Source organism: Carettochelys insculpta, chromosome 2 (assembly GCF_033958435.1).
Source record: "Carettochelys insculpta isolate YL-2023 chromosome 2, ASM3395843v1, whole genome shotgun sequence".
NCBI lineage: Eukaryota > Metazoa > Chordata > Testudines > Carettochelyidae > Carettochelys > Carettochelys insculpta.
In genome coordinates, this window is record NC_134138.1 from 275,697,560 (window position 1) to 275,716,369 (window position 18,810).

Below are 18,810 nucleotides of genomic sequence, written 5' to 3' on the forward strand. Positions count from 1 at the left end.
TCAAAAGTGACTAGCGATTTGGATGCTCAGCCTGCGACAACTTCGAGGACCCCGATTTTCAGAGCAGAATTGGGGCCCTCTTAGGTGGCTGCCCAAAAACTGAGCCCCTTGATAAGTCTGGTGCCCCAGAAGCCGTCTCCCCCTTGACAGGGTGTCTGCAACGAACGGCAGCAGTGGCATAGAGCAGCTCCAGGGATCGGTGAACTAAGAAGTGAGTTGCAGTCCTGCCTCACTCTGCTCAGTGCTCTCCTGATGCCTTCCCAGGGCTCTTGGTTGCTGGTTCAAATCCCAGCCAGTCTGACATGGACCCGTAGTTACCCCCAGCTGGTGATGGGTACTTAGATGAATTTGTCAGGTCTCAGTCAGATGCCTGCCAATGCTAATGACACCAGAGCTAATCAGACCCTTTGACAGGGTGCCAAGGAACTACAGAGGCAGAAGGCCCCTGTTCAATGCTATCTATAGTGTGATGGGGGCTGGCCCTGCTGCCGTCTGTTCCCTGGAAGGAGGACTCCAGTCAACAGGTCTGCCTGGCCGGCCCTTTTCTCCAGCAGTAAATGCACAAGCACAGCTGAGAGCAAGGCCAAGGGGGTGAAAAAGGAAAACGGGTCACGAGAAGATGCCTCAGGTCACCTGGGTCAAATCCCACATGGGCTGATTGCAAAGCTCCTGTTGCTTTAAATTGGCCCAAGGTTTGGTGCGATCCACACACCTGGTTATGTTCCAATGCTGGGGCCCCTGGGAAGTGTGGATGCCCCTAGCAGGTCACTCTCTCCCAGCTATCCCAGTGCAATGCACCACACCAGGCTAAAGATGAGACAAATTCCACCCCAGCAGTGCACAAAGGAACAGGTCCCATCTGAATCAGAGTGGACTGCGAAACAGGGGTGAAAAGAGGAAGAATGTGCTTAAAAAATTGAGGTAGTACGAATGCCACAGAAGGAAATAGGCTGGGGGCGGTATTTTTGCTGTTTCTTTCTTTCTTATTTTTTTAAAAGGGAGGAGAGAAAAGGGGAAACGAACCATCAAGGTCCCAAACCCAAACCACCCAACACCGGCTGCAACAAACTACTCACAAAGGATCCGTTTTTCATCTTCCACTTGCATCTGAGCTCATCCCTTTAAATCGCCCTTTAAACGCTTTCATAAAAAATTCCGACCATCTGATTTTTAATGCCATTTTTCAACCAACCTATCCAATTAATTCAGTAAATTGTCAGCCAGCTGGTCACAGAGTGGCTGACTCAGCCCCACCTGGGATTGGTCAGGTCACTTCCAGCAGAAGCAGCCTGCCTAGGGGCGGGTTGTATGGCAGGTGATAGCTGGGCCTTCTAAAGCAGGGGTTCCCAACCTATGGGTCTGGACCCAAACACAGGTTGTGATTAGATTTGTTAACGGTCACCAGCAGCTGGGAACTGCACGTGGCTCTTAAAGGAGCCATTTGCAGCTCCTTACCACAGCCACATCCAGCAGCTCTCTCTTGCAACAGAGAAGCAATTACGCATTACAAAGACAGCTTCTGCACCTTTGATATTTGTAGCCATCCCAGGCAAGCCACTCAATAGACTCTTGCAGTAAGTAATTTTGGCCCCCCCCTTCCTCCCTTTTGCCCCCACTTCTGTTCTATGTAGCCGATTTGTCAGTTTTCATTTTTTGTTTGTGACCCCCCCCCAGCTCCTGAGTGTGACTCCCCCCAGCTCGAGCGTGGCCCCCCCCAGCCCCTCCAGCTTTTGAGTGTGGGGTTTAAGCTGAGGGAGCGGGGAAGGTTTGGTGATGAGGGTCTTTCCCTCACCACAACTCAGATCAACTATAATAAAATAATAATTAACTATAATAAATGTAGTGTTATTAATTATTATGTTATTATCATTAATTATTATTATCATTAACGTATTTTCCCTTTTTCTATGAAATAACTACTATGAATATATAAACATGAGGGGGCACAATTTTATATTCTTGCCTCAGGCACAAAATTAGCTAATTACGGCTCTGCTCCCCCCGTTTTTGACTTGCCTTGGGTCACCGAGTTTTCCTGAATTGTCAAACTGGGTCGCCATCTTGGAAAGGTTGGGAAAAGCTGTTCTAAAGCCAGCAAGCTCAGGCAGGAAGTCTGGGAGGAAATTTGCAGCTGGAATGCCTGCACCCAAAGGGACTGGGTGGGATGACCAACCGCTGGGATCGGCAGTCCTTGTTGGGCTGAGGATTCCTTTACTGTGGTATTTAGCCATAACCCGGTAATTTGTACAATGAAACCAACCCTGGCTTGAATGCCTGAGACAGTTGGCCTCTCAGCTGTAACGACCACACACTGCTCCCCTTCAGCTGTGCTGGGGACAGACACAGCTTAGACGGGCAGCTCTTTGGGGCAAGGACGTTTTGTTCTGCACAGGGGTTGTAAGGAGTTGGCGGCCGGCAGGCAACCTACCCAACAGTGCAGTTCTTCGTGGGCCGAGTCTCTCCCAGTACAGCTCAATGCTCACCTCTCCCAGCAGAACCTACACACCCAAAAGAGTCAGGCCCTGCCCCTCCCTCACTTGCCCCCCGTCCCCTGCGCTCGCGCACCCTCACCGCCCCCACCAGCCCCCCGCCCGGCAGTGCAGAACGTACCCATGCAGAGCATGTCCGAGACCAGGCTGCAGCCACGGATCATCACCTCGTTCTCGCTGCACTCCTGCCGGCAGGGCAGGCACGGGGCTGAATAGCTCTTCTCCTCCGAGTAGAAGCCCTCCGGGCACGGCTGACAGGCGGTGTTGGCGTTGGGCCCGCAGGGCGTCACGGCCCCAGAGCCCAGCCCGCACACCTGGCAAGGCAGGCATTGGCTGTTGCTCCCGTTCTCCACACGCAGGTAATGGCCGGGTGCGCACCGGAGGGCGCACACTGTGTCGCGGGCGGGGGTGCAGGCCTCTGCCACCGCCACGTGCGCCGGGCACTGTGAACACGGCTGGCACGGATCCGTGGCACTGCTCACGGAGGAGAACGTCACATCTGCCGTGGGAAGAGACACACGCTGAGCAAGGAAACTACAACTGGGGTAACAGCCAGATGCAACTCACAACTGAGCCAGCACCTATCCACAACCAGACCATGAGCCCCCAGGCCATCGGTCAGAGGAGTTAACTCCATCCGCTGGGAGCAGCAGGCTATTATACCCGGGTGAGACAGGCTCCTATGGCTGAACTTAGCCATGGAATCGCCACTGCACAAAGCATTGTGGGTAAACGTGGCCACAATCTCTAGCTGGGTGAATTAACGTGAACCGTCTTGCACAGATATAGCCCAAAGCATGTGACGAACAGACTGCTGCTCTGGACGCTGGGGGTCTGAGGAAATGCAGCCACCTCAGAGCTGGAACGTAGCAGCTGTTCACCAGCACACAGCAACAGCCCCCCTTTCCCCCAGGATGGTTGGGACTAGGAAGTGAAAAGCCTGGCTCAGGTCTCGCAGGGATTGGGCTGGGTCATTTCTCAGCTGGGAAGCGTGTCTGGCTGCTGCGGCAGGGCTGAGAAGCGGCTCTGGCTCGGAGCAGCTGTGGGACAGAAGTGCCGGGGTCGGCTGGGGCTGGGCGTGGGCCCAGAGCAGGTGGGGATGCAGGGACGTGGGCAGAGCAGCGGAAGGGGAATCACACAGAGCCTCGGTCCTGCTCCCACGGTGCGTAGCGGCCTTGGGCTTGCCGGGAACAGAACGAGAGCCCCCCATTTGGAAGAGGCTAGACAAGGGCAGTGGGGTCTCCACAGGGCTGGCTCACAGCTGCCCTGGGCCAGGCCTCCCCGTGCCTTACCAGTGCCTTATGGAGAGGGCACAGCCTGGAGCAGGGGGACACTTCCTGTGTCGCCCTCTGCTCCACCCCCACATCGCATTACTCCCCAGCCCCAACACTTCAGCGCCCACCCCCGGCTGTCCTACCCTGGGTCGCCAGGCCCCCAGTTTCCAAACTGGGACCTAGTGATGCCAGTGGGCACCACGGACACGGCCCCTGCAAGTGAGGGCTCAGGGCCGAGCTGGCTGCCTTGGCACTGCACAGCTCCCACAAGTGGCCACCAGGTCGCAGTGGCCCTCAGGCTCCGCAGCTCTCGGCTCCGCAGCTCTCACTGGCTGGGATCTGCGGCCAATGGGTGCTGCGGAGGCGGTGCCTGCAGGTGTGAGGGGGTGGAGCCTTTCTGGCCACTCAGTGCCCCTCGGGACTGCAGGGACCTGGCAGCGGCTTCCTGGGACCTGCGGTAAGTGCCACCAGGAACCTACATCCCTAGCTCCCTCCCACATCTCAACCTTGAGTTCTCTCCTGCACCCCAAACTCCTTATCATGGCCCCAGCCCAGAGCCCACACCCCCAGCTGCAGCCCTCATCCCCCACGCCCTGTGTTCCAGCCCCCCAGCCCTAGTCCTGAGCCCCCCACAACACCCCAAACTCCTCATTCCCAGCCTCAGCCCAGAGCCCACACCCCCAGCTGCAGCCCTCATCCCCCACGCCCTGTGTTCCAGCCCCCAGCCCTAGCCCTGAGCCCCCCACAACACCCCAAACTCCTCATTCCCAGCCCCAGCCCAGAGCCCACACCCCCAGTTGCAGCCCTCATCCCCCATGCCCTGCGTTACAGCCCCCCAGCCCTAGCCCTGAGCCCCCCACAACACCCCAAACTCCTCATTCCCAGCCCCAGCCCAGAGCCCACACTCCCAGCTGCAGCCCTCATCCCCCACGCCGTGTTCCAGCCCCCAGCCCTAGCCCTGAGCCCCCCACAACACCCCAAACTCCTCATTCCCAGCCTCAGCCCAGAGCCCACACCCCCAGCTGCAGCCCTCACATTCCAACCCCCCAGCCCAGCCCCGAGCTCCATCCCACACCTCAAACCCCTCATCCCCAGCCCCAGCCCAGAGCTTGCGACCCCTGAGCCCTCCCGCCCCCTCTCTCCTGCCCCACCCCAGTGAAACTGAGTGAGGGTAGAGGAGAGCCCGCGAGGGAGGGATGGGCAATGGAGCAAGCAGGGGCGTGGCCTATCTGGAGGGGTGGGGCTTACTGGAAGGGGCAGGGCAATGTATTTGGTGCTATTAGAAAGTCCACGCCCTAGTCCCGCCCCCTCTCCCTTAACCCACGTTAGCCCTTTGGAGACCCTGGGCCAGCCAATCAGGCTGCACCACCCCCCCTGCAGCAGCGCCGGTGGGATCCCATGGGCGTGAGCGGGTGCCCAACGTACGTGCCTGTAGGGCGATTCGCCCAAGCGTGCGAGCCGGGTCCATTGCCTCACCGCCTAGGGAGGGGAGAATCCCCGTGGCAGCCCGCCAGCCCCACAGCTGATGGCCAGGCCGGGCTCCTGCACCGCCCTCGGACGCTGCCGGAGGGACTAGCTGACAGGGCCCTTCCTGCTTCTCTCGCCGGGCTCCCCACTACTCACTCTCTCTGCAGGGCTCGCACTCCGTGTTGGAGCTGCCGCACGGCACAGCCACCCCATAGCCCTGGGGGCAGAGGTCACAGCAGCCCCCAAGGGAGCTGAATCGCCCGCTCTGGCAGCCTTGGCGGGCTGAAACCTGCAGGGGAGAAGGGAGAAAAGACGATGAATGAGGCAGGGCCCCTGCAGACTGGAGGGCTGTGTGCAAGTGGGGGTGCAGCTGGAGAGAGAGACCTTCCGAGCAGGGATCCCCATAAGCTCAGGGCTTGGGTGGCCACACAGGAGAGAGTCAGGTGCCACCCATCTGATTAGCAGCGTGCCCACAGCTGGCAGCTTGCGGGTCCTATGGATGGTGCACATCTTGGTGCGCATAAAATTTATTCCGCACATGGATGGGAAAAGTTGGAGGGACCCTTGGGCCTGATCTAGCCCGGTCCAGCCTTCCTGTTTCACTCTGGAATTGCCCAGGTATATCCCCAAGGAAAGGGCTGAAGAACTGGTCGGCGCCCGCAGAAGCCACACACGCAACGCTGCAGTGTGGTAACAGGACCCAGCTCTCCCCGGCCTCAGTTTGCCCAGCAGTAAAATGGCAGCTTTGTCTGTCGTGCCTCTCGAAGCTCTGAGGCTGACAGAGCAGTGTCCCAGTGCGTGTGTTCGTACAGCCCCTAGCGCAACGGGGGCAGCTGGAATCCCTGTGACCGCCTCTGTACGGACGTTCAAGCACTGGGTGCGCGCAGCTCCTCAGCCCCTCTATGCAGTCGTGGGTGTCAGGGTTCCCTCCTCGTCCGAAGTGATAAACAACCCCTGAGCCTGCAGCCACGGCCCCTTTGCTCCACCCTTCTACCACTGCCAACACCCAGTTGGTTTCCTTTTTCTGCTCCCAAGCTTGCGCCCCCTTCCATGCCGCCCACCTGCATGGAGCAGCCCCTCGGTCCCACTGCACCACCCCCCAGCCCTCTTCCTGCCACCCAGCCCACGTGCTGGTGTAACCCCACACCTCCTGGTGTGGGTCACTGGCCCATCTAGTAGCACCCGGACTACTCACAGAGAAAGACGGTGTCTCCTCTGCAGCCGTAGCTGGGAGCCCGGTGGCTTTTAGCTCAAACTGTGGAGACTCCTGCACAAGATTCCAGGTTCGAGTCTGTCTTTAGACAGGCCTTAGTGCAGCTGGCTCTCTGCATTCAATGCTGAATGACGCAAGCGGAACCAGCTGCTCTCCACTGGTGCACAGGCCCTGAGCTGGGTCTGGCACCCAGCCTGCCCGCTCTTCAGGACGGGGGATGGTTGATCTCTGCTTTGGCGCTTACCTAAAGAGTACCATGTTCCCCCCCGTCCAGCTGGGGACACTGAGGCACAGAGAAGCAAAGTAACGTGACCCAGAGCAAGTCAGTGGCAAAACCCGGACCAGAGCCCAGGTCTACTGACTCGCTCCAGCAGATCCCTAGATCCTGGTACTAACTAGCTTGGCTGGTCACCCCTGATCTTGCTGTTTGAACACCAAGTAGCCCAGGCAGCTGGGTGTCTCTCCTCCTTCCTCGTCCTCTCCCCACCCGCCTGCCTCCCCTCCTCTCCTGGCCCCTTCTGCCTCTTGTTCAGGGCTGACCAAAGGGCCCTGGGATCTCACACCTGTGTGAAGCCTTGTGAGCCAGAGCAGAAATCTGAGGAATGACAAGAGGCCCTAAAACCAGGGTGGGCCCTGGGGTGGGGGAGGCGGAGAGTCATCTTCTAACAATGCCTGTTTGTTCCTTTCCGATCTTCACAGGGGGGTGGAGGTAGCTGGGGTGTGCAAGCCACCCCTCCTCCCTTTGACAAGTCTCTGTGAACAGGCACCGGGTGATTCATCCGCCCACAAAGACGGGGCGGGGGGGGGGGCCCCACTCAGGTTAGTTAAACACAAACACAAGAGCAAGATGCTCTCATCTCTCTGGTTAATATCATCTCAGTGAAACAGTGAAAGCCAGGCCCCAAGAGTCATTAATCAGAGCTACGCAACCCTAAGGGGTGAACTTCAAAAGCTTCGGGGACGCAACCCTGCGCAGGTTCAGAAAACACAGGTGCGGGGTGTAGGACACTAGGGTGGTGCTCCTTTAACTAGCTGGTGAGTGCATTTTAGAAGCTACCGATCAATCAGATCAGACATTTGACTGCAGCTAATAAACCTTGGTGAAATTTCTCACCCCAAACCCTTTTGTTGGGGGGGGAGGTGAGAAACGACAGATTCAGCACCACCAGAACAGTCAGTGACTCTGTCTCAGCTTTGGCCAGTTGCTGTGGTGCAAAGAAAATCTTTTAAAAAAGCTGTTTCGATTTTTTACTGTTTGGATTTTTTTCCCCTTCAAAGCAACTTTTTATTGCTAAGGGTCCTTTCTTTACCAAGTATCAGAGGGGGAGCCGTGTTAGTCTGGATCTGCAAAAGCAACGAGGGGGTCCTGTGGCAACTTATAGACTGACAGAAATGTACAAGCATAAGCTTTTGTGGGCCAAGACCCACTTCATCAGACGCACCTGACGAAGTGGGTCTTGGCCCACGAAAGCTTATGCTCATACATTTCTGCTAGTCTATAAAGGCGCCACAGGACTGCTCATTGCTTTCTTTACCAAGCAGTCCAAACTGTTGTAAAGATGCTGGAAATGGATCCGAAAGAAAATTGTTTCCTACTTTTCCAGTGTGCTGAAAATTTCCAAAAAAAGTGGACCAGAATTCTTTCCACCCAACTTTTTCGGACTTGCCAGGGAACCAAACACTCCCTTAGTTACTCAGATCCAGGTGCTAGGTTTTGCATTGACTTGCTCATTTTGTTAACGCTGTGATTTGGGAACCCAAGGTTGTTTCTGCACAGTCTCTTGACTATGTGAAGAACAAAGGGCTCAGTAAACAAGGGGTGAAACCTGGCGGGGAAATGAGTCAGAGACATACTTAGCTCTGGAGTCAGCAACAGAAGTATCATCTGGCATATAAACACAGCAACAATATCTGTGCATTCGCATGCAGTGTGGAAAAGAGGAGCACTGGACCTCACGAGGTAGATGGGTACCTCTTTGAGCACCTGCACTGGGCTTGCAGAGAAAGACACACGTCACACACAGGTGCACAGCCTTGCGGATCACCTCGTCCCACAATCATACCTCCACCAGTACCGCCACCATTCAGTACAGCTGCACAGGCCTAAGAGACGGCAGGTAAGTACATGCAGGTAATCCCAGGGACTGCTGCCCTCCCCACGGGGGCAGAGTTAAGGTGAATTTGTACAGGAACTCATATAGCCAGAACCCTGGAAGATACAAATTTCTACCCCTGGAGGCAGATAGCCATGGATAGAAATTGGCATGTGCTGAACCTGGGAATTGCAGCGGACAAAGGAGATGTGGCAATGCTGCTCACAGGAGCCAGTACCCGACGCCAGCATCACCTCCAGGCCACGAAGCTGGCCTGGCACCTGCCCTTCCACACAGCTGCATCTCCCACCAGGAATCACAGAACCCTGCCGTGGGCAGGGCTGGAGGTGGTGCTGGCATCACATTCTTCTCCTCTGGCTGCGGCAGTACCTGGGAGTAGAGCCCTGAGACTCAGGGGGAGATTGATTTTGACTCACAGATACCTGCATCCGCAGAGGGACGTTTGGATCCATGCAGAGCTTCACCCATATGCTCGCTGAATCACAGGTGGAACTGACAGCTAATAATCCCATCGACAGTGACTTCAGCCACATGCGTTACCTAGAACGCTGAAAAAGCCGAAAGGCCGGGTCTACACTTGCATTCCTCTTTCGAAAGAGGCATGCAAATGAGGGATGCTGAAAATGCAAATGAGGTGCAGATTTACATACCTGGCATCTCATATGCAAATTCTTTTTTCGAAAGAAGAAAAGCAGCGTAGACACCGCTCTTTCGAAAGTGCAGTCAGCTCTCAGAGTGCGCGACCCCATCCCCTGGTGCAGTTTAAACCACCTGTGAGCGGCTCTGGTTCAAGCCACCCCTGCCGCCCCACACGGCTCCGGCACAACCCCCCTGCCGGCTCACAAGCTGCCTTACCCCACCCCGTGCAGCACCAGTGCAACCCCGCTCCCGCTTCACGACCTAACTGCCTGCCCTCCCGCCTGCCCACGCCGCATGGCTCCAACGTGGCCCCCGCCGGTTCACAAGCTGCCCTACCCCACCCTGTGTGGCACCAGTGCAACCCCCCACCTCACAAGCTGCCAACCCCCCCGCCCCCCGGCGTGCGGCTCCAACGTGACCCCCCCCAGTTCACAAGCTGCCCGCCCCCCCCCCCGTGCGGCTCCAACGTGACCCCCCCTCCGCTGGCTCACAAGCTGCCCACCCACCCCACATGACTCCAGCGCGACCCCATGCCAGCTCACAAACTGCACGTCCCCCTCCGCCCCCCAGCTCTGGTACAACCCACCCCTGCCAGCTCGCAACCTGCCCACCCCGTACAGCTCCGGTGCAACCCCTCCTGCCGGCTCACCACCCAGGCATGGCTCTGGTTCCGGCTCAACTCCCTGCCCCTCTGCAGCCCAGTGCACCACCCACACTCAACTCCACCCCTCACCCCCCTGCAGCCCTAACCCACCGCAGGCTTAGCTCACCCCCTGGCCTGCCTCCCACAGCCCCAACCCACTGCCAGGGTTAACCCTCCCCAGCTGCCTCCCCCACCCCAGCCCAGTACTTACCTTTCCGCTGCTTCCCCGGCTGCAGAGCGTGTGTTCTGCAGGGGAAAAAGCCAGACCCCAACTTGCACGAAATCCAGGTTTAAGCGAGGGTGCATGGGACGGAACCCTCGCGTACTCTGAGACCTCGCCGTAAACCCCATCTTCGAAAAAATTCATCTTCCCATAAAAAAAAAAGGGCCGAAGAGGTGTTTTGAAGATGGGGTTTACTTTCAAAAGCGCAATGTCTACACTGCTTTTCTTCTCTGGGAAGAATATGCAAATGAATGCCAGATATGTAAATCTGCACCTCCTTTGCATTTTTGATTTCCCTCATTTGCATGCCTCTTTCGAAAGAGGAATGCAAGTGTAGACGCACCCAAAGGGTATTAAGTCCAGCAACATCTTGGTAACTTTAACTCTGCTCTACTACACAATGGGAATGACAATGATTAAGCATGTGGGACATCTTCCGTTCACAGAGAGATTAAGAGACTGGGGCTACGTCTACAGTAGCCAAAAACTGCAAAATGGCCATGCAAATGGCCATTTTGAAGTTTACTAATGAAGCGCTGAAATAGACATTCAGCGCCTCCTCAGCATGGGGGCAGCCATGGCACTTCGAAATTGATGCGGCTTGTCCCGACGGGGCTCCTTTTTGAAAGGACCCCGGCTACTTCAAAGTCCCCTTATTCCTATAAGCAGATGGGAATAAGGGGACTTCAAAGTAACTGGTGTCCTTTTGAAAAGGAGCCCCGTCTGGGCGAGCCACGTCAATTTCGAAGTGCTGCGGCTGTCTCCATGCTAATGAGGCGCTGAATATGTATTTCAGTGCTTCATTAATAAACTTCATAATGGCTGTTTGCATGGCCATTTCGAAGTTTTTGGCTCATGTAGACACAGCCTGGGACTGTTTACCTAAGAAACTGGGTAAGGATAAGAGAAAGGTCTGTACATTCGTGAGTGGTGTGGAGACAATGACGAGGAAAGTGTTATTTACCCCTGCCTGTAACATTGGACCTAGGGGTAACCCCGAGAAATAAAGAAGTAGCAGTTTTAAAACAAACAAAAAGGAATCAGAGGTGGACGATTAGTCTGTATCTTCAAAAACAACAAGAAGTCCTGTGGCACCTTATAGACTAACAGATATTTTGGAGACGCAGCTGACGAAGTGGCTCTTTGCCCAAGAAAACTTATGCTCCAAAATATCTGTTAGTGTACAAGGTGCTACAGGACTTCTTGTTGAAACAAAAGGAAGTACTTCTTCACACAACACACCATCAATTTGTGGAACTCCTCGCCAGAGGATGTTGTGAAGGCCAAGACTATAACAGGGTTCAAAAGCCAATTAGATAAATTCAGGGAGAATAGAACTATCAAAGGATATTAACCAAGATGCTCTGGGTGTCTCTAAAATCTCCAGTTACCAGAATCTGGGACTGGACAAGTGGCGGATGAATCACTCAAAACTTCCCTGCTTTGGTCGCTTGCTCTAAAGCACCTGGCACTGGCTGCTGTCACAGGCACGACACTGCGTTAGAGGAAGCGTTCGTCTAACCCAGCATGGTTGTTCTTACGTGCTTTCCATCACAATCGTTACACTTTTACAAGCATCCCTGATCACACACAGGACCCTACAGCCGGGTGCCATTTTTCAGCCCAAACTGTTTTTCACCAAAAAGAACAGACGTCCAGGTTGATGGAAACCTTTCTTGGGTTCATTTTGGATTTGCCAAATTTACTATCTTTTCCCTAAAAACCAAACGACCCTATAGGAATATTTCAATTTAATTAAAAATGGCTCTTCATTTGGAAATTTCTGTCTGTGTTATTAAAAAGCTGTGTTTTTTAAAAAGCTGAAAAACAAAGAACATTTCATTTCCAGTCAAACAAAATGGTTCGTTTAAAGCAAAATTAATTTTATTTTTACTTTTCAGCTTACTGATTTTTTTTTCAACTGTTTTGTTTTGGACCGATCAAAAGGGACTCTTCCTTTGGAGTTTTCAGTATGGCCAGAAAAATGTACAGCCCGAGCCCTGACCCCATCTTAGGTGCTACGTTAAGAGGCTCTGATGACCGCCATCTCTTCAATGATGTCGACTTGACATATAAGCTACGTCTACACGTGAATGCTACACCAAAATAGCTTATTTCGATGTAGCGACATCGAAATAAGCTATTTCGAAGAATAACATCTACATGTCCTCCAGGGCTGGTGCCGTTGGGCAGCATTACATCGAAGTAGGCGCTGCAGGGGAGTGTCTACACACCAAAGCGGCCCACATCGAAATAAGGGTGCCAGGAACAGCTGCAGACAGGGTCACAGGGCGGACTCAACAGCAAGCCGCTCCCTTAAAGGGCCCCTCCCAGACACACTTGCACTAAACAGCACAAGATCCACAGAGCCGACAACTGGTTGCAGACCCTGTGCATGCAGCATGGATCCCCAGCTGCCGCAGCAGCAGCCAGAAGCCCTGGGCTAAGGGCTGCTGCACACGGTGACCATAGAACCCCGCAGAGGCTGGACAGAGCGTCTCTCAACCGCTCAGCTGATGGCTGCCATAGCAGACCCCACTATTTCGATGTTGCGGGATGCAGATCGGCTACACATGCCCTACTTCGATGTTCAATTTCGAAGTAGGGCGCTATTCCCATCTCCTCATGAGGATAGCGACTTCGACGTCTCGCCGCCTTATGTCGATTTCAACTTCAAAATAGCGCCCAACACGTGTAGACGTGGCGGGCGCTATTTCGAAGTTGGCGTGGCTACTTCGAAGTAGCCGGCACGTGTAGACGCAGCTATAGTGACTGTATGAACCCCTTGGTGATTATAGACCCCGGCTCAGTGTTTTTTACTGGCCTAACTTCTCTTGGCAAAAGAACGTGGTCACATTTTCACCCCAATGGCTCGCTGAGGCAAAACCAAAAGATTTTCCAGATTATTCAGACTTCTGCACAACTCATACCCCACTCTGCCTGGGGAACCTGCTGCCTTTCCGCCCTGCAGCTTCTAGAAGAGATGGGAACCAAGCAGCAGCATGGTAGAGAGTTTGAATTTGCAGGCTGGATCCAACCTGAGGTCCGCTTGCTCCAATCTTGTCTGTGATGAGCTTCAGAGGAAGGTGCCAAGTATCAGAGAGGTAACCGTGTTAGTCTGTATCTTCGAGAACAACAAGAAGTCCTGTGGCAACTTATAGACTAACATATTTTGGAGCATCAGATGCAACTGACAAAGTGGGTCTTTGCCCACGAAAGCTCATGCTCCAAAATAACTTTGTCTATAAGGTGCCACAGGACTTCTTGTTGTTCTAGAGGAAGGTGCGAGAACCATGAAGTAGCAGATGGGCCAAGGAGGGGGTGAGGCGACAGGCTGGAGGGGCAGGAGGTGGAAAGTTTGTTGCGCACCGAACTAGAGGAAGGCAGGAAGACAGACGGGAAGGTCAGAGTAACGGAAGAAATTAAAACAAAGATAAAAGAGCAAAAGGTGAAAAAAGCAGCGCGCAGGAGAAGGGAAACAATGCTGAGCGACTGGGAGAGAGAAGAAGCCCTTGTCTGGTTGATTCACGACCTTTGGCGGAGCTGGGAAGCCCCGGGGGACTGGGAAGCACACCTGTTTAAAACCACCGCCCACACAGAAGCCCATTGTGCGCTACCAGTGTCTCTGACTTACCGTTTGCCCAGAGGCAGCTATGGGAGGAGAGGCTGGGGCCGGGGTGGAGGGGAAGGGGGAAGGTGCTCACACAGCAGCGGGGATACCGGCTGCGCTGTCCAGCTTGCAAACCGAGTCAGGGTGGGGGTCAGATGCCGGGGGGAGGGGGATCACTTGTCGCCAGCCTGGCTTGCCTGATGGAAAGGTCCCGCTCAGGAGACCAGTGGCCCTGCCCTTTGCAGCCACTGCCCAGCTGGGGGCTTCCAAACCAGAGCAGGGAGGGCAAGCTGTGGGGGGAGCAGGCAAATGGACCCACACCTGCTCAGCTAACATGTCCCACAGCATCACAGACAGGGGGCGAGGGGGGGTCTCCTCCCACCGCAGGAGGGGGCTTTGCAGAGTCCATATTTAGCCTGGGTATAACAAGGCCCCAAGCCCCTGCGGGATTAGAACAGGTGATGCTGGTGGGTCAGGGCCACCAACGCTGGACTCTGTCAGGGGACTGGGGTGGGGAGAGGTCGGCTGGGGAGCCCTAAAACTAGATGCTACAGGAAGAACCCCCCCAGCAGGGCCCGAGCAGTGGCCCCTCACAGTACTGACTGCCAGGGGGAAGAGCTGTCTGAGCACGGACGCGCACCCTGCTCCCTTCTCTCTGCCCCAGGCCCTGCCTTGCTGTGAACTGTCGACTTGAGCCCTGAGCCCAGTTTCTCCCTGCTCCCCTAGCGCCCTTCTGGCTGCAGTGGGCTGCACGCTGGCCGCCTGTGCCCTGGTGCTCGCAGACCCTCGCAAGAGCCACGCATGGAAGGACTCAGCTATTTCCTCCTTCCCTTGCTCTCAGATGCAGATTTCGCCTCAGACCCAAACCCCCTTTCTATGGCCCTTTTCAAACCCACGGGCTGGCTGCCGCACCCCCCGCAAACCTCTCCCAGCCTAAAACTTCCCCACAGCATACGCAGGACCTTCCTAGGGACGGAACCGGCGGGTGTGTAAAAGGGCTGACCTTTGGGGCGGGGGGCGGTGAACATCTCGCTCAAATGCTTAACTCCTGGGGGGGGCGGATGGACTTGCCAGGGCCCTGGGCAAGGTGCGGGGGGGGAGCAGCTCCACACTCCAGGGCCTCAGCACCACCCAGAGTGCCCCCTCTGCCCTCAGCCCTACCCGGGTGCCTCCCAGCACACCAGTGGCAATTTAAAGGGCCCAGGGCTCCGGTTGCTACCACTGTGAATCACCGAGCCCTGGGCTGGTGCCCCTTTTCCCTCTTGGTGGACCTGACTTCAGGCTGAAGCGAACACCCCCTCATACACAGAAGGGACCGGCTTGGGACCTTTGCAGGGAGGAGCCCCACTCCCCTGCAGCCGGCTCGCCTCTATCACTGCTGTTCAGAAGGGCTAAACCGTTCTTCTTCCCCATCTCTTCCTCCCCTCCACGCACTCCCCCACCTCCCGGTTGGTATTTCAGAGCAGCGGTTCTCAGCCAGGAGTACCTGTGGCCCTTCAGGTACTCAGAGGTTTTCCAGGGAAGCATCACCTCATCTAGCTGTTTGCCTTAGGTAACAAGCCTTCTCAGAGTTGGTACAAACAAATCTTACACAAGGACTTGTTTGTCCAGGTCTGTGTTTTACACAGCCAGATATGAACGCAATATTTATATTCTTTTTTTTGATCGTTTCGTGGTGAACAGGAGAAGGCCTGTGGCACCTAACAGCCGAACATCTGTCGTAACGATCTGTTCCCCTAGAAGGTGCCACAGGACTTCCCGTCGTTTTTGCAGATACAGACTAACTCTGACGCACGAGGAGGGAAGCAATTTGCCGGTAATAATGTGCTGCGGTTCTTTTGCGTTGGAAGGGCTGACTTTGGAAACAAAGAGTTTTTAAAAGTGAGGCGACTCTTTGACCTCGCGTGCTCCCCCCCGCGACTCCTGAAAAGGCTGCACTTCTCTGGGCAGGCCGAGAACCATGGCTCTCGACTATCCAGGCCACGGGGGAGAAAACGTTGTCAGGGGTTCTAGAACGTTGACCCCGCCAGGGATGCCAGGTTGCAGGACAGCTGGCTCTGATCCAGGAGAACAAAGGCGTTGCAATGGGAGAAAAGAACATGTCTGAAAATGGCCGGTACTTGCGGGACTTGATAAAGGAGCTGCCGATTGGTTAGGCACAGTGATGGGTCTCCACCAGGCCTCCCAAAAAGGAGTCTGGCTAAGAACAGTGAGGGTGGGTGCAAAGGGAAACTCTGCAGCTGGAACAGGCAGCATGGTTCATGAGTTAGCTCCCAACAGGCAGGACAAAACGACACTGTTCAGAGCGGTGGGACCCTGGCTGTTTCCCCGCTCGAGTCCAAGCCTGTTCTAATTAAAGCCAAACCTTTCTCCTCAGCCTACTCTCCCTCCGGCCCTGTTCTTATGGAATGATCACGTTACGGTGCCTTGATCCCCATTTGCGACGAGAACTCATCTGGCTGCATCTTTCAAGAAGCGCCGCGCCTTTAAATATTTTCCCTCTGTCTCCGAGAACAAAGAAATTAATTGGCACCATGCATCTGGAGTCAGTTAATTGTCATAAGGCCATCTTAAAGGCACAGCACTGAAATGAAGCAAGAAAGCAGGGAGGGGGGAGCTGGGCTGGGCTCTCCGAGGGAGAGAATCCAGAGGGCAGCGGTGGGTTTGCTTTTATGTACATTCCTTGGCGTCCATGTGTTTTTGAGCTTTCAAACAGAAGGCGGCCCCGTTAGAGCAACAAAGAGTCCAACCGTCTTCCCAGCCTTCCAAACGGCCCAGGATGTTTGCAAAGGCCCTTCTGGCTATGGCCAGGTGTTCAGACTTGCAGTTAACACCTTAGCTGCTGGTCTTCCTCCACCGCGGAGCGCCATAGAGCATGAGGAGGTCCCCAAGATGCAACTTCCATTTTACAGTGTTCTGGCAAATGGAAGAGGATGCCAGGATGGCTCAGTGGCCAGGGGGCACGACTCTGAGACGGGGTTGCGGGGTGTGGTATTTTCTCTTCTCTGCCACACATCTCCCGAGAGACCTTGGGCATGTCACTTAGCTGCTCTATGTCCCAACTCCCCATCTTTACAATGGGATTGATAGCTCTGCCCTGCCTCACGTGTAGCACTTGGGGGAGAGGGCGCGGGGGACAACTATATTAACAATTTTGAAGTGTTCAGCTACAGAAATGGGGGGCAGATCTAAGCATCAAAGGCAGATCAGCACAGCCCCAGAGGGGCAAGCGCCACCTGCTACATCTTTCACCCCCTTTGCCCAGCTGTCTGGGTTTCCCCTACATCTCTCCCAGGTACCAGCCTGGCTAAGTTGATGAGACCTGAGCAGATCCCAGGTAGATGTGGGGACAACCGCAGGCCTTAGTACCTAGGGCCCCGAACAATCTGCCCTCTGCAGCAGCATCCGGTCCTGGGTACAGTTCCTGCATCGAGGTTTGATTCTGTTTTCTGGCTGGACTGGCTGAGGCCCCAGAGATTGAGTGACTCTTGCCAGGTCAAGGCTGGGATTAGCATCTCTTGCATCCTTCCTGATGCACTCAGGGCGAGCTCCTGCCACATGCTGCAAACCTGACCAGCGGGGGCTGAGCAGCAGGACACGTGCAAACCAGAACAGGCTTTCAAGAGATGCAATACTCCAGCAGAGGATGTAAGCCAGCCCAGCTGCACTGAAGTCAACAGAAGTTGGGAGCATTTTCCCCCGCTGAGGGCTTGGCCCCTTTGTGACCTCAATACTGTCTCTTTATAGCTAACCCCTGCCCCGCCCCCGCTCTCCCCACAAACCCAACCCTCTCTTAAAGAGGCAGCGCTTGTAATTTTTTTTTTAAATCTCCCTTTGCCAAACCCCACAGCTTCCCTGGACCTGAGGAAAAAGTGTGGAAAACAAGGACTTGGAATAAACAGAAAAGCAGCTGAAGCAAGAGGTGGCCTCATAGGATGAGTTTACCCTCCCTGATCAACTGAATGTTCCCCTCCCACTCTCCGGCACAGGTGCTCTGCAAAATGAACATTCAGATAAATTATACTAATCATGCACAAAGCCTGGCATTTCTGTGGGCTCTAATTCCTGGGTTTGGGCCCCCCTTTTTTACAACTCTAGGATGGGCAAAGAGAGTCCCCCAACCCCCTTTGCCCTCCACTACTTGTTTTCTTACCTGCTTGACAGGGTTCCCTCTAATTTTTTTCCATCTGTGGGCAGAATATATTTTATTATGTGCGCCAGGGCATGGGCGCTCTGCTAAGTGCTCAGGCTGCTGCTTACTCTTTCCTGGGAGTTTCTATACGTTGGTGGAGAGCGAGTGATGGGTTTTCATTGGAACATAAAACCAGAACAGACCTTGTGGTTCATGGAGCCCACACACCGCCGAGGGACAGGCACACCCTGCCGCTCAGCATCGTATCAACCTCTCTCTCTGAGTTAGCGAGGGGATCTGCCCCACAATGCCTACCCAGAAGCGGGGTCCGACCCCTCTCCTCGGCTGGCATTGCAAGGAAGCAGGTTGGCTAGGGGCTGCACAATGGTGAACAGCTGGGCCTGATTGTGGGGGCTGAGCAGTTGAATCATCCACTCCCAACCCAGCCTGCAGCATCGCAGAGAAAAAAAAACCCCAGATTTTGGAGCCTGACCAAGATTCCAGTCCTTCAAACAAAGTCTGCACATGTCTCGGAGAGTCCAGAGCCATCCCACAGCCGACAGCATGGGCCTGTCTGTGTGGTGCACGCCCACGCATGCTTTGGGTCACAGAACAAAATTTATTCCACCCATGCATGGAAAACATCAGCAGGAGCCCTGGTTACAGGGCCGCTCAACTTTGGCTCAGATGCCATTCCAACACGACCAAGGGGTGACTGCGCAAACTGGAGAGGACAACGTGACTCCATGCACAAGGTCACTATGCTGGGTGGGGGGGTGCGAAAGCTGCCTGTGCAGGAATAGTACAGGGTTGGCTGGTTTTGCACCCCCCCCCGGGCCTCTGCTCAGTATTTTCCCCACTCGTGGCTGGTTATCTTTAAGTGGCACTCAGTTTCAGGTTTTGCCTGAATCCCCTTCCATCCCCAGCCCTCTGTTTGGCCTGGTTAACTTCAAGCAGAAAAACAATCCCACGGCTTGAATCGCAAGCAACAGCCATTCACAAACTG

General features: G+C 54.9%; 1 protein-coding gene across 1 annotated transcript in view; it reads right to left on the minus strand.

Annotated features, from left to right (window-relative positions):
- LOC142008183 (tumor necrosis factor receptor superfamily member 16-like) overlaps positions 1-18,810 on the minus strand; it is a 42,343-nt gene that overhangs the window by 13,492 nt on the left and 10,041 nt on the right. Inside the window, exons 2-3 of the mRNA XM_074985255.1 lie at positions 5,387-5,519; positions 2,611-2,988 (exon numbers count right to left, since the gene is read on the minus strand). Coding sequence (XP_074841356.1) covers positions 2,611-2,988; positions 5,387-5,519 — 511 coding nt within the window. The remainder of the gene's footprint in view (positions 1-2,610; positions 2,989-5,386; positions 5,520-18,810) is intronic.